This window comes from Pongo pygmaeus, chromosome 3 (assembly GCF_028885625.2).
Source record: "Pongo pygmaeus isolate AG05252 chromosome 3, NHGRI_mPonPyg2-v2.0_pri, whole genome shotgun sequence".
In the NCBI taxonomy this organism is placed as follows: domain Eukaryota; kingdom Metazoa; phylum Chordata; class Mammalia; order Primates; family Hominidae; genus Pongo; species Pongo pygmaeus.
This window is the reverse complement of record NC_072376.2, coordinates 16,929,947-16,943,678: the sequence shown is the minus strand read 5'-3', so window position 1 is coordinate 16,943,678 and position 13,732 is coordinate 16,929,947. Positions and strand designations below refer to the sequence as shown.

At 34.0% G+C, this 13,732-nt stretch overlaps 1 protein-coding gene across 18 annotated transcripts in view; it reads left to right on the top strand.

Moving 5' to 3' along the window:
• The window catches only part of LCORL (ligand dependent nuclear receptor corepressor like), a 180,249-nt gene that overhangs the window by 123,831 nt on the left and 42,686 nt on the right, over nucleotides 1–13,732 (top strand). For 12 of the 18 annotated variants that reach the window (XM_054485833.2, XM_054485834.2, XM_054485838.2 and 9 more), the window contains one exon: nucleotides 13,463–13,556. The exons of 4 other annotated variants lie outside the window; for them this stretch is intronic. In XM_054485833.2, coding sequence (XP_054341808.1) covers nucleotides 13,463–13,556 — 94 coding nt within the window. 2 more of the 18 variants (XM_054485842.2, XM_054485841.2) reach the window with 2 other exon arrangements.

Here is a 13,732-nt window from a genome sequence, read left to right as displayed (position 1 = left end):
AGAGTATCCCCTTAACAATAAGAAAATGATAAATTCCAAATTTCAATATATAAACAAAAGAAACTTCTTCATGACACAGAAGAAAGCAGTATTAGAAAAATCAAAAGACAGTGGCAGTCTGTGAAAAAATATTTGCACCTTATAAAATAAAAAATGAATGATTCTAATCTATTAAGAGTTTCAAAAAATTGAAATGTAAAATATCAACAACCTGATAGAAAAATGAGCATAATTATACTGTCAGTTCATAGAAGAAATTTTAAAAGCCCTTAAACATAGGAAAATACTCTCAACCATACTCATGTGATTCACACCTGTCACACTGATAAGAATACAAGTTTAGCTATATACCCTGTTTGTCAAAGCTGTTAAGCAACAGACATTTTCATGCATTACCATGGAAATACAAACTGGTGCAGTCCTTATGGAGAAATTGACAGTATCTGTTACATTTTATAAGCGTTTGTCCTTTGACCTAGCAATCCCATTTCAGGGAATCAAGCCTTTAATTACACCTGCACAAATATGGAATGATATGCATTCAGGGTGATTCACTGGGACATTATTTGTGATAGCAGGACATTGGAAATAATCCAAATATCCATCAGTAGTGTCTTGGTTAGTTAAATTATTTATATCCACACAATGGAAGGCAAACATCAAAAAAAAAAAAAAAAGGTGAGAATGATCTCTTGATAGTGAATTTCCAGGTTTTCTTGTTAGGTAATAAAAAGCAAGATGCAGAAATACATACATTACATGCTCTCTTTTGTGTAGAAAAGCAGGGAAGATAAGCCAAAAACTAACAACAATGAATGTGGTTACCAAGAAGGGGATGAAGTAAATGAGGCAGATGAAACAGGGATGGAAGTGCTCTCAACAGATCTTGTTATTGAGTTTTATGTAAATATTCTGTATATTCCAAAGGGTAAACATTTTTTTAAAGTAGAGCAATCCCAAAAACTTGAAGTAGAATATAACAAATAAACCTGGCTGGGTCAAATTAGTAACATAATGTTAGTAACATAACACTGAGAAAAGAATTATATCAAGTGATTTTACCCAGCATTTTGACTATACATTCTTAGTGAAATACATTCCAAGGGCAATAGAATATATTCTAAGGGCAAAAAAATACTTTAAGGAACCCTTAAACCTTTTTTTAGTAATACTAGTAATAATGTTGTCATTATTTTTTGAGTCTGTAGAACAAATCAAATATGTAATCATATTAATATATTAGGAAACCAGTATTTTCAGTGTAAGAGAAAAAACAAGCAACATCAAGTAAAAAACCTTATATTACATGTGGATTGGAAACGCAGTGCAAACCATGAATTATTTTCAAAAATACACATTTCCTCATCTGATCACTGAAATAGCCTATAAGCAATGAAAACTCAGTGGCATTGAACCTAAACCTGGAGTGTGGTCTCTAAACATTATTTCCCTTTGAAAGGAAGCAGGCCTCTTTGGACTTCAGGTTTGGACTAGGAAATGTACAAGATGAGCCTGGAACATCTTGTGCTAGCAGGCAAGGAAGCCCAAAGACGAATTTGTTAAAAGAATACAGGAGTCAATGTTAAAGGTTCCCAGGTGGTCAAATATGAAAATATTTGATCATCAGTAGAAGAACAATTTCAGTGGAATGAAAAATAGTGAATGTTTTAAAATGTACTCATTTATGAGAACCAGAAACTGAAAGTGTCCCCCAGAGTTAGTAGTCTCTATTGGAGGTACACACAACACCAGTTCTTTACTGTGAAAATTAGCAATTAAAGGAAAGTGTTAAGCATTTATCTTGCTTTTTCTATACAAATTGTGGTTCAGGGCAACCAAATCATTTAAAGAAAATTCTTGAAGAATGTTGGCTAATAAATATGGAAGACATAATAGACTACAAATATTACTGTTTTTCCACCCCAATAAGATATTTGAATCAAACAACAGCATCAGAAGATAAAGACTAATGTAAATTAATACAGCCACTGTGGAGAACAGTTTAGAGGTTACTCAAAAAACTAAAAATAGAGCCATCATATGATCCAGCAATCCCATTGCTAGGTATATACCCTAAAAAAAAAAAAAAAGGAAATCAGTATATCAAAGAGATGTCTGAACTCCCCTGTTTATTGCAGTTTTATTCACAATAGCCAAGATTTGGAAGAAACCTAAGTGTCCATCAGCAGACAAATGGATAAAGAAAATGTGGTACACATACACAATGGAGTGCTATTCAGCCATAAAAAAAGAATGAGATCCTTTCATTTGCAACAAGATGGATGGAACTGGAGGTCATTATGTTAAGCAAAATAAATCAGGCACAGGTGGACAAACTTTTCATGTTCTTACCTACTTGTGGGAGCTAAAAATTAAAGCAATTGAACTCATGGAGATAGTAGAAGGATGGTTACCAGAGGCTGAGAAGGATAGTGGGGGGTGGGGTAAGGAGGAAGTGGGGATAGTTAATGGGGACAAAAAAGTAGAAATAATAAGATCTAGTATTTGAGAGCACAACAGGATGACTGTAGTCAATAACAGTTTAATTGTACATTTTAAAATAACTGAGTATAATTATATTGTTTGCAACACAAAGGATAAATGCTTGAAGTGATGGATGCCCCGTCTACCCTGATGTGATCGTTATACAATTGTATGCCTGTGTCAGAATGTCTCATGTACCCCATACTCAGTAACCACAAAAATTAAAACTTACAAAAGAAACACAGGCCAGGCGTGGTGGCTCACACCTGTAATCCCATCACTTTGGAAGGCCAAGGCGGGTGGATCACCTGAGATCAGGAGTTCGCGACCAGCCTGGCTAACGTGGTGAAACCCCGTCTCTAATAAATACAAAAAAACTAGCTGGGCGTGGTGGTACATACCTGTAATCCGAGCTATTTGGGAGGCTGAAACAGGAGAATCGCTTGAACCTGGGAGGTGGAGGTTGCAGTGAGTCGAGATTGTGCCATTGCACTCCAGCCTGGGCAACAAGAGCGAAACTCCCTCTTGAAAGAAAGAGAGAGAGAAAGGGAAGGAAAGGAGAGGAGAAAAGAAAGAAAAAGAAAGACATTGTTTCACATCCACTAGGGATGGCTAGAATCTAAAAGATACAAGAAGTGTTGGCAAAGATGCAGAAAATTTGGACCCCTCATACATTGCTGGTAAGAATATAAAATGATGCAACCCCTTTGGAAACAGTCTGAAGTTCCTCAGAAGGTTGCACATCCAGTTATATAACCCAACAGTTCTACTCCGAGGAACCTACTCAAGAGAATCAAAAACATGTCCACACAAAAACTTGTACACAAATGTTTATAACAGCATTATTCATAATAGCCAAGAAGTGCAAACAACCCAAATGTCCATTAACTGAAGAAAGGATAAGTAAAATATTGTATATCCATACAATGGAATAGTATTCAACAATAAAAAGGAGTACTGATGCATGATACAACATGAGTGAACCTTAAAAACATTGTGCTGAGTAAAAGCAGCCAGTCACAAAAGACCAAATATATGATTCTATTTGTATGAAATGTTTAGAGTAGGAAAATCCATAGGCATAGAAAGTAGATTACTGGTTGCCAAAGGCCAGGAGTCATAGGACAAGGGAGAGCAGTCGCCCAAGAGTGCAGGATTTCTTTCTAGGGTGGAGAAAATGTTCTAAAATTGTGATGGTTGCACAACTCTGAATACAGAGAAAACTGCTGAATTGTAATAACCAAGGTTATGGGATCAACCTAAATGTCCATCAACAGATGAATGGATTTTTTTAATGTGGTATGTATACAAAGTGGAATACTATTTCAGCCAATAAAAAATGAAATCCTGTCATTCGCAACAACGTGGATGAAACTGGAGGACATTAAGTAAAATAAGTCCAGCACAGTAGGACAAATACAATATGTGTATTTGTCACTCATGTGGAATCTAAATAAAGTCGATCTCATAGAAGTAGAGAGTAGAATAGTGATTACCAGAGGCTGGAAAAGGGTGTGGGGAGGGGAATGGAGAGAGGTTGATCAACAGGTACAAAGTTAGGTAGGAGGAATACTTCTTGTGTTCTGTTGCACAATAGGGTGACTATAGTTAATGGTAACAGTTCAAAACAGCTAGAAGAATATTTTGAATGTTGTCACCACAAAGACAAGTGTTTGAGGTGGTGAATATGCTAATTACACTGATTACCGTACAATGTGTACATGTATACCTGTATGGAAACATCACAGTGGACCCCATAAATAGGTTCAATTATGTGTCAATTCAAACCAATAAAACTTTTATATATATATAATATATATACATATATATGATATATAATATATATCATATATATGTTATATATAATATATATCATATATATGTTATATATTATATATCATATATATGTTATATATAATATATATCATATATATGTTATATATAATATATATCATATATATGTTATATATAATATATATCATATATACATATAATATATATCATATATACATATATAATATATACATATATATTATATATACATATATACGTATATAATATATATACACATATATACATATATACATATATACACATATATAATATATATAAAGATAAAAAGTATCAGGAAAGTTTATTTTGAGAACTTTACAACAAAGGGGTCAGACTGTCACCATCAGAACACACTGATCACTTGAGCATCATTGAAAATAGACTTTATGTACCTTGTGATATGTCACTTCACCTGTGAAGTATTCTTACCAAAAATGTTGAACGTGGATCTAAACAATTTTTACACCGCTGGTTCTCAAGCATAGTCAGGAGGCCCTAAGAATCCCTGAAACCCTTTCAGGAGATATACCAAGTTAAAATTAGTAATATGTTATTTGTTCTTTTTACTCTCATTCTCTCACAAGTGTGTATAGTAAAGTCGCCCAGAAGCTACGTGATGTGTGATATCTCAACACAATCAATGCAGAAGCAGATGTGAGAATTCAGCTGTTTTCTATTAAGCTGGACATTAAAGAGATCTACAAAACTGTTTTTAAAATATTCTTTTTACTCATTTTGAAAACATTTTTCATAAATGTTTTTATGAACATTAACATTTTTAGCGTTGTTATTGTTATCAATTATAAATACTTTTAAAATCCTTTAATTTCTGTTATGGTAAATATCAGTAGATATAGCCCACATAAAAGGTCTGCAATAATTTTTAAGAGTAAAAAGGAATTATGAAATTCAAAAGTTTGAGTTACTTGCTTTATTGCCAATTCCAAGTTTATCAGAATTATTATACAAGAAATTTTTTAAAGCAAAGTAAATGATACCACAGGAAAACAGTGCAGATGGTCATCAACTTAAGGTGGTTCAACTTACAGTTTTTCAACTTTATGATGGGTGTATTGGGATATAAATGCATTTTTGACTTACTATATTTTTTTATTTACAGTGGGTTTATCAAGACATAGCCCCATCATAAATTGGGGAAAGTGCTGCCCTAAATTAGAGACCATGGCCAGGTGTGGTGGCTCACGCCTGTAATCCCAGCGCTTTGAGATGCTGAGGCAGGTGGATCACTTGAGGTCAGGCGTTCAAGACCAGCCTGGCCAACATGGTGAAACCCCATATCTACTAAAAATACAAAAATTAGCCAGGCGTGGTGGCGCATACCTGTGATCCCAGCTACTTGGGAGGCCAAGGCTAGAGAATCGCTTGAACCCAGGAGGCAGAGGTTGCAGTGAGCCCAGATCATGCCACTGCACTCCAGCCTGGGCAGCAAAGTAAGACTCCATCTCAAAAATAAATAAATAACCTTAGAATCAAATGTGTCATGCTAAGAATCAAATGTAACAGAGACATTATTTGATTCTAGTTGAAGATATCAACTGTAAAAACACGTTTTGGACTCAAGAAATTTCAATGCAAATTAGGCATTAGAAGATAGCTTTACCTACTGTAGAAAAACTAGAAAACAAATAAGGAAATGAAGAAAATAACAATTATCCTGTATTCTTCCACCCAGAGCTATCTGCAGGTGCTCCTGTGTTCGGTCCTTCCAAACCATTTACTAAAGAATATCTACATGTGCACAAAACACACTCTCAGTGCTGAGCCCCACTAACCTACTACATGAGATATATATCCTCTGTAAACTGTTTGCATGAATTTATATTTTTGACATCCTTATGTTACTAAGTATTTTTCTGCAGAATCATTTTAATACTTAAATTCATTTACTTAGCTCAATAGTATGGAAGGATCACATATTGTGTGTCTTTTATATATAAATAAACATTCTTGAGCTAAGGTTTTAAACTCAATTTTTACTTCAGGACAAATTCCTAGAAGTGAAATTGCTGGATCTAAAAGAATGCACAATGCTGTTGAAAGTCAAGATAGTAGGGGTGGGGACAAGGTAGTGACCAGAAGAAGATACTGAGGTGGGGGAGCGTCAGGGTTGACACTGGTAAGTAGGTGTAGTTTTTATACAGGAAGGTTGAGTTCATGAAAATTCGTTAAACTGTATAGTTAGATTGTACTTTTGTGTAAAACATATTTATAAAAGGTTTTTTAAAAGTAATTTCTGGAGGAGCATAACAAGGAGTCTGAAATGTATGGTTAAAAAAATCTAGTCTTCCACTATGACGTTGCAATAAGTATACAAACCATGTTTTAAATAATATATTTGGCTAAAACTTTTTACAGAATAAGGTAATGTAATATAGAGGATAAAAGAGAACATGTTCTTTAAAATGTTTTTCATAGGTACTGACTTGAAGCCTTTTGAAGCCATGATTTAATTAGTACTTGCAGGAATAACTGAAGAAAGAAAAAAGAATTACAACAAAAGTCTCAAATGGCATTTGGTGGAAATGTTGAAGCCTTATTTTAATTTCACCTGTAGCATTTTCCTAAATTTGCTATTATAAATGTTTACATCTTAAATTCACTATAAGTACTTTACTCTGATTTATATCATCTCTTATCATAATGAATAGTAGATTAATGAATTCTGTAGTATTTATTTCAGCAATATATATACAAAATAAAACACATCAGGAAGAAAATAACCTTCCAGTTAAGAAACTATTTGAGCCTGGGCATGGTGGCTCATGCCTGTAATCCCAGCACTTTGGGAGGCCAAGGCAGGCAGACCATTTGGCGCTCAGGAGTTGGAGACCAGCCTGGCCAATATGGTGAAACCCCGTCTCTACTAAAAATACAAAAATTAGCTGGGCATGGTGGCAGGTGCCTGTAATCCCGGCTACCTTGGGAGGCTGAGGCAGGAGAATCACTTGAACCCGGGAGGTGGAGGTTGCAGTGAGCCGAGATTATGCCACTGCACTCCAGCCTGGGCAACAGAGTGAGATTCTGTCTCAGAAAAAAAAAAAAAAAAGAAAAAAATACTATTTGACTTGCAGAGGTAGGCAAATGAAGGAAAAACCAATCCTAAGGCTACAATAATGTGCTACTCTTGTGTTATTTCTCCCATGACTGAAACCCCATAGTTAAACAGTAACAATCAAAACAATTTTATTTGCAGTGAGCATAAGACTTCAAATTTTTAAAATTGAAATTTGGATAAACCCAGGGAATGCTTTCACACTTTGTTGACTTTTTGCTAATTAAGTTTACGGATTTTTTTTTATTATGGAAACTTGGGAAAGGCAGAAGAGTATTTGTAAATGTATATGTAGACGCATACATACCTAGGTATGTGCATGCACACAATCACATATTTTAACTGCTCAACACTTTATCAACCAAAGATCACCATTGTTCCCATTTTTGTATATTTACTTCCACAGTTTATTCTATATTTTATTTTATTTGGGGGTTCTTGTTTTACATGCAAAACACATTTACGTCATCTGTATATCAAATTTTATATCATCCCTTTTAAAAATGTTATAGTAGCATTTGCATTTACATGTTTACATCATCTGTATATCAGATTTTTATATCATACCTTTTAAAAATGTTACAGTAGCGTTTGCAGGTTTTTCATGCTTTATTAATTGCCTTAATGGCAGTGTTAAATCTAATTCTCAAGCAAGTGAAGGGACCATAATTTATGTAACCATTTTTTAAATATTTAGTGTTTTTAAAAAATTGTATAATCTACGGTATATCTTTGTATATAAAACATTTTTTATGTTAAATATTATTTTCTTAGATACCTAGAAGAGTGTTAACATTTTTAAGATTTTTGATGACATATGGCTACATTGTTTTTTGTTTTTGTGTTTTTTAAGAGACAGGAGTCTTACTATGTTGCCCAGGCTGGACTTAAACTCTGGGCTCAGGTAATTCTTCCATCTCAGCCTCTGAAGTAGTTGATTTCTCTTTCATTTTCAGTTTTATCATCATCAAAATTTGCGCATTAATAAACCTATTTATGCCATCCGTTTGTTGTGAGAACTGGATGAGTTAAGACATGTAATGTTTGCAGCAAATGCTTTGCACACTCTAAGTACACTATAGAAAAATACAGTTTTAAACACATTAGGTTTAATGTAAGTTACTAATATTTTCTAGCAATCAGTCGAATATAATTAACAAAACCATAAGAATCTCCTACAGAGGAGAATAGCAGAAGGCCAGATAAGAGGTGAAACAGAATGATTTCCTTGGAGGGGTGGAAAACAATTCTATATTATGAAGGTTCCAGTTGTCCTTTTTGAATAGATCCTTTATCAGAAATTTGCATGACAATACAGGAAAGAGAACAGTTTATAAATGAAAAATTGAAATCTGAATTTTAACTAAAAATTAACCCAATAAAGTGTCAGTATTCAAGAAATTGCCCAATTTGGCCATGACTTCAATTTTTGAAACGTCAGTTTATTTTTAAATTTAATTCCAGTAGTGTTATATAGACAATTACCTGACCTTGCTCAAAGATTGGATTGGCTTATCTTTAATTCATTTTACAATAGTGTTTGATCAGAAATAATTAAATTATTAATTAAATTATAATGTCAAATGATCCGTCTCCAACCAGTAAATGAAAACAATTTTGTATTTATTATTAAATGTTAGTAAAAATTTTGAATATACAGAAAAATACAATGTAATAATCATGTACTTGTTAACCAGAATTAATAAACATGTTATTTGGTCATATTTACCTCTGATTTGTCTTCTCTTAAGGAACTAAAGTATTTCTAGAAATACAGTTAAGATCCTTTTAGATCTTTTTGTTTACCCTTGGAAGCAACCAATGATACCACCTATTTATGTATCTATAAACAAAATAGTTTTGTGTGATTTAAATATTCACATAAATGGCATAATAAATACACTCTCTTTTTCACTTAATCCTGAAGTTTACTTATTCACCAAAAATTAAAAATCACAGCAACACCAAGTGTTATCAAGGATATGGGAAATAAATTTGGTAATATCTATTGTTCAGCACTTCTGATAGTTTATCTTACAGAATTATTGTACATGAACACAAAAAAATTTAGAAGGATATTCTTTTCAGCATTGTTTGTAACAGTGAAAAACTAAACCTGAATACCAACAGTAAATAAATGGGGAATAAATTACAGTGTAATAAGATAGACTGCAGAGAATATACTAGTAAAATTGAATTAATTTCCTCCCCCTCCACCTTACTTAGTTTGTATTATCTTGTAATAGCATGCTGGGTGCTTAGTTTTATCTACATTATTCACTACAAAATGGTGGGAGAGGTGACCAAGAGTTGATTTTAAATAGATTTTTATCGTGTATTTAGAGTTAATTTTAGTACTTTGGAATGATGTACACACAAAACCTAGTTATATCTCCATTGTGAAGGAGTGATGTAATCACCATTCAGATAGATGTAAATTATGAGGAACAAGAAAATATCCTTCCCCCACCCCCCCCACCCCCCGCCCCCATTCCTGGGCTTTCTCTATCCTTCCCAAGCTGGCTGTCTCATTGTTTTTGTTTTTCTAATTCAGACAATCCTAGGAGTAACTTCTTTTGACTTTTCCAGCCCTTGAACTACAGGCCTTATGAAGAAAAGGGAATCATGCTATCAGCAAAATAGTATAGATGGTTAATACTGCTAACAAAAAGTGAGATTTTCTATAGATAACTAAAATTGATCTAAAATTCTTAATGGTATTGGAACTATTACATGTTTATGTATTTTGTGTTTACTATGTCGACATTAATTGATAAAAGAATTTTAATGCAATGTGACAAATATGATGGAGTACATTTTTCATTTTCACTAGATACTGTATTACTTTATTTGTCAAATCCTTTTAGAATAAAACTTCTAACATAGCCTAGATGTGGAGAAAGGGCTATGAAGAAGAGATAAAAGCATTTCTCAATAGGGTCATTGTTTAGACTTCCTAAAGAGAAAGAATCAGAAGTATAAGCCTATTTGTGTAGATTTCTGAAAGATGGAGTAGAGCTTATATGTAGCTCATCCAGACTAAAATGCGCTATAGTTGGTGCTTTGTGTGTGAGTAGTCCAAAAAAAGAAAAGAAACCTTTACTGCCCCAGGTAGAGAGCTGCAGCCTAGTTTTTATATTATCTGTAAAGGAGAGAAAGGGGTTCCTGTACCTCCTTTCATAATTTCTGTTTTATGAAATAATTTTAAATGGAGCATATCAAGTCTAAGAGAGCTTAGAATGGGGGAAATTTCATTACTTCATTCTGGTACTAAGAGTAACGGACTTAGGGGAATGTGTTTTATATGCCATAAACTATACATAAAATGAGCAAAATCAAAATTAGTGAATAAAGTTATAAACTTGAATATGGGTTTGGCAGTTATCCTTTCTTGTAAGTTCTTAAAGTAGTAAAATTTTAATTGCCAAAAAAGAGAAATGAGATGATAGAACAGAGAAGACATTTCGTTCTCCTTTTAGTAGGTTTTAGCACTCTGCCAATGTTTGGTAATACAAATGAATAAGTCAAGATCCTGAACCTTGAGGGATTCAGTCTCATGGGAGAAAAAGATTTATAAATCAATAATTGCATGATAGTGTCATAAGTATTATAGGATGCTGTCCAGGCAGGAAGACAAAATAAGCATTTTCTGCCTGGGCAGGAGATCTGAGTCTTTAAGGATAAGTAGAAGTTTGATGAGTAGAAGTTTGACAAGTCGAATAGGTAGAGCATTCTAGGCAGAGGGAACAAGGTACTGCAATTTGAGAGGCATAACATTGCATAGCATGTTTGAGGGAATTCAGGTAGTTACATAGATAAATGAGACGTGAGGTTTGAGATGAGTTGGAGACTAAGCTTAAAATTAAGCTGGATGGGTAAACTGGGGCAATAAACTGTATTTAATAATTTTTCAAGATACTCTGTGTCAGGTACTTTGCTTCTTCAGTCTCCCCCTTTTACCCTTCTATGTGGATGCTAACCTCTAGCCATACTGAATTTTTCCAGTTCTTTGAAATTCTGTTCAGCAAACATTTATTGAATACTTATTGTATGCCAGACGCTATTCTAAGCAGCAGGGATATATTGATGAATAAAATATGCATGGTCTCTGCCTTCACATAGCTTATAGTCTGTGGCTAGCACTGGTAGATATATGAACAACTAGCATTACAACCCGCTAAATACTGTAAGTAAGTGTTACTGGTATGGTAACCTATTACGATGATCAACCAACTCTACGTTGTGTTCTGAGTGGGGCTGATGAGTTAGATTTGGTGAGAATTTGGAGGGGTGGCTGGGGTGAGGCGGGGGTCTGGAGGAGAGGAGTACGAATCTTCTAGGCAGAGGAAACCAATTCCAAGTGTGAAAGCCCAGAAATGAGAAATAGCATAGCACTTTCCCAGGAGGTTTCCCTGCTCCACCTTTAGCTCCTTGCGGTCCATTCTCCCATAGCAGATTGATCTTTTAAAAACCTAAATTGAAATCATGTCAGTCTTCCACCCAGAATCCTCCAGTGGCCAGTGGCTTCCTGTCTCTGTCGGAACGAAATGCGAAGTTCTTGCCATGGCCCAATGGCCCTGTTTAACCTCTTCTTACAACATTTCTGATCTCAGCTCACTCTTGGCCTGGCTTCCTTCATTTCAGATACCCTGGCCTTGGCTATTCCTCTGACATTCCAGACATGGTTCCATATCACAGCCTCTACACAGACTGTTCTTTCAGAAACGCTCTCCCATGTATCTGATTAGTTGGTGACCCTCATCTTATTCAGGGCCCTGTTCAAATCAAAGAAGCCTGCACTGATAACACTGTGTAAAACAGCAGCGTTCTCAGCCCCACCCTCATTACTCTATCAGCTTACTCTGTGTTATTTTCCAGGGTGGCACTATCATAATTGCTGGTGGTAGTGGTGCTGGTTGTGGTGGTGTATGAATTATCTCATTAGATCCTAAGCACTATGACTATGACAATAGGTACTTTGTATGACTTTTTTTTTTTTTTTGATGCTCTTCTGGTGCCTAAAATAGTGCTTTGCATATAGTGAGCACTCAATAAATTATTGTCGAAGTCTATATAGGATGCTATAGATAGGATTTTTTTTTTATTTTTCATCTTTGTATCTGCCCAGGAACATACATATTTCATGGATTAATTATGGTTACAGTAAAATCCAGTTGAATTTTTTAAGCCCAGTTGAATTAGTATATTTTTAAACATGTATTTTTTAATAATAATTTTTCTTATAGCTAAAACTTTCAGTTTTGTAGCTAACAATAAAAACATTCACGGAATTATTTGCTGGGTTTTAAATTCATGGTTTATTTTTATCCTTTTTGATCCTGAAGCATGCCAGATTAACAAGTCTGAGTCATTGAGTTTTTATTTATGTAAATGTTGTATAATAATAACTACATTTTAATAACATGCATAGGCAGTTATTTTATAACATTTTTCTAAAGTTGCATTATCGTAAGTTATGTCTTTAGTCGTAGATATAAGCACAATATGTTATGTAGGCAATGATTTAACTATTGTATAGTTCAATAATTTAAAAGAGTAAAATTTTACACTATGAGTTCTAGAAAATACATGTTTATACATACAGCCACAGTTTACCTTTTGCTAGTCCTAGTAAATGCTAATTATTCAATTCTCTTACTCATCATCACATTTTCTATTCTCTCCATTTTGTACAATTTACATCACTCCCACCTTCCCAAAGCATTATCTGGGCAGCTTTGAATGGAAAACAGTCATGAATGAGCAATCAATGGCTATTCACTACAAAATGGTGGAGAGGTGACTAAAAGTTTATCTTAGACAAATTTTATATCATATATTTAGTTAGTTTCTTCCTATCACCTGGCAATGCCAGCTCCTCCTCTGTTCTTTTTTTCCTATATAGTGCCTTCCCAGTCATATCCTGTTCCTAAACCCGTTTAAGATGAATAGGTAATGGCCACGTATCAAATACTAGTGTTATGAATTAGACCAACAAAATATGAAATATTAAAATGTAAGGATTGCCTATCTGTTGCAAATATAAAGTTTTTTCTCTTGCAAAAATTATAGGGGATGGAGTGTTAGATCTCTCTACAAAGAAAACCAGCATAAAATCTGAAGAGTCATCCATATGTGATCCTTCTTCTGAAAATTCAGTGGCTGGGTAAGCAATATCTAGGAAATATAATTTAATATTAATATAAAATTATCTCTGCAGAGAACTCTTAATACTATTCTGAGTAGTATTGACGTATATAGTTTTCCTCCAGAATTTTTGTCACTCATAAGTGTCTCTCTCTCATACCTTTCATTTGTCCTTTCTCTTTCTTTTTTATTCTT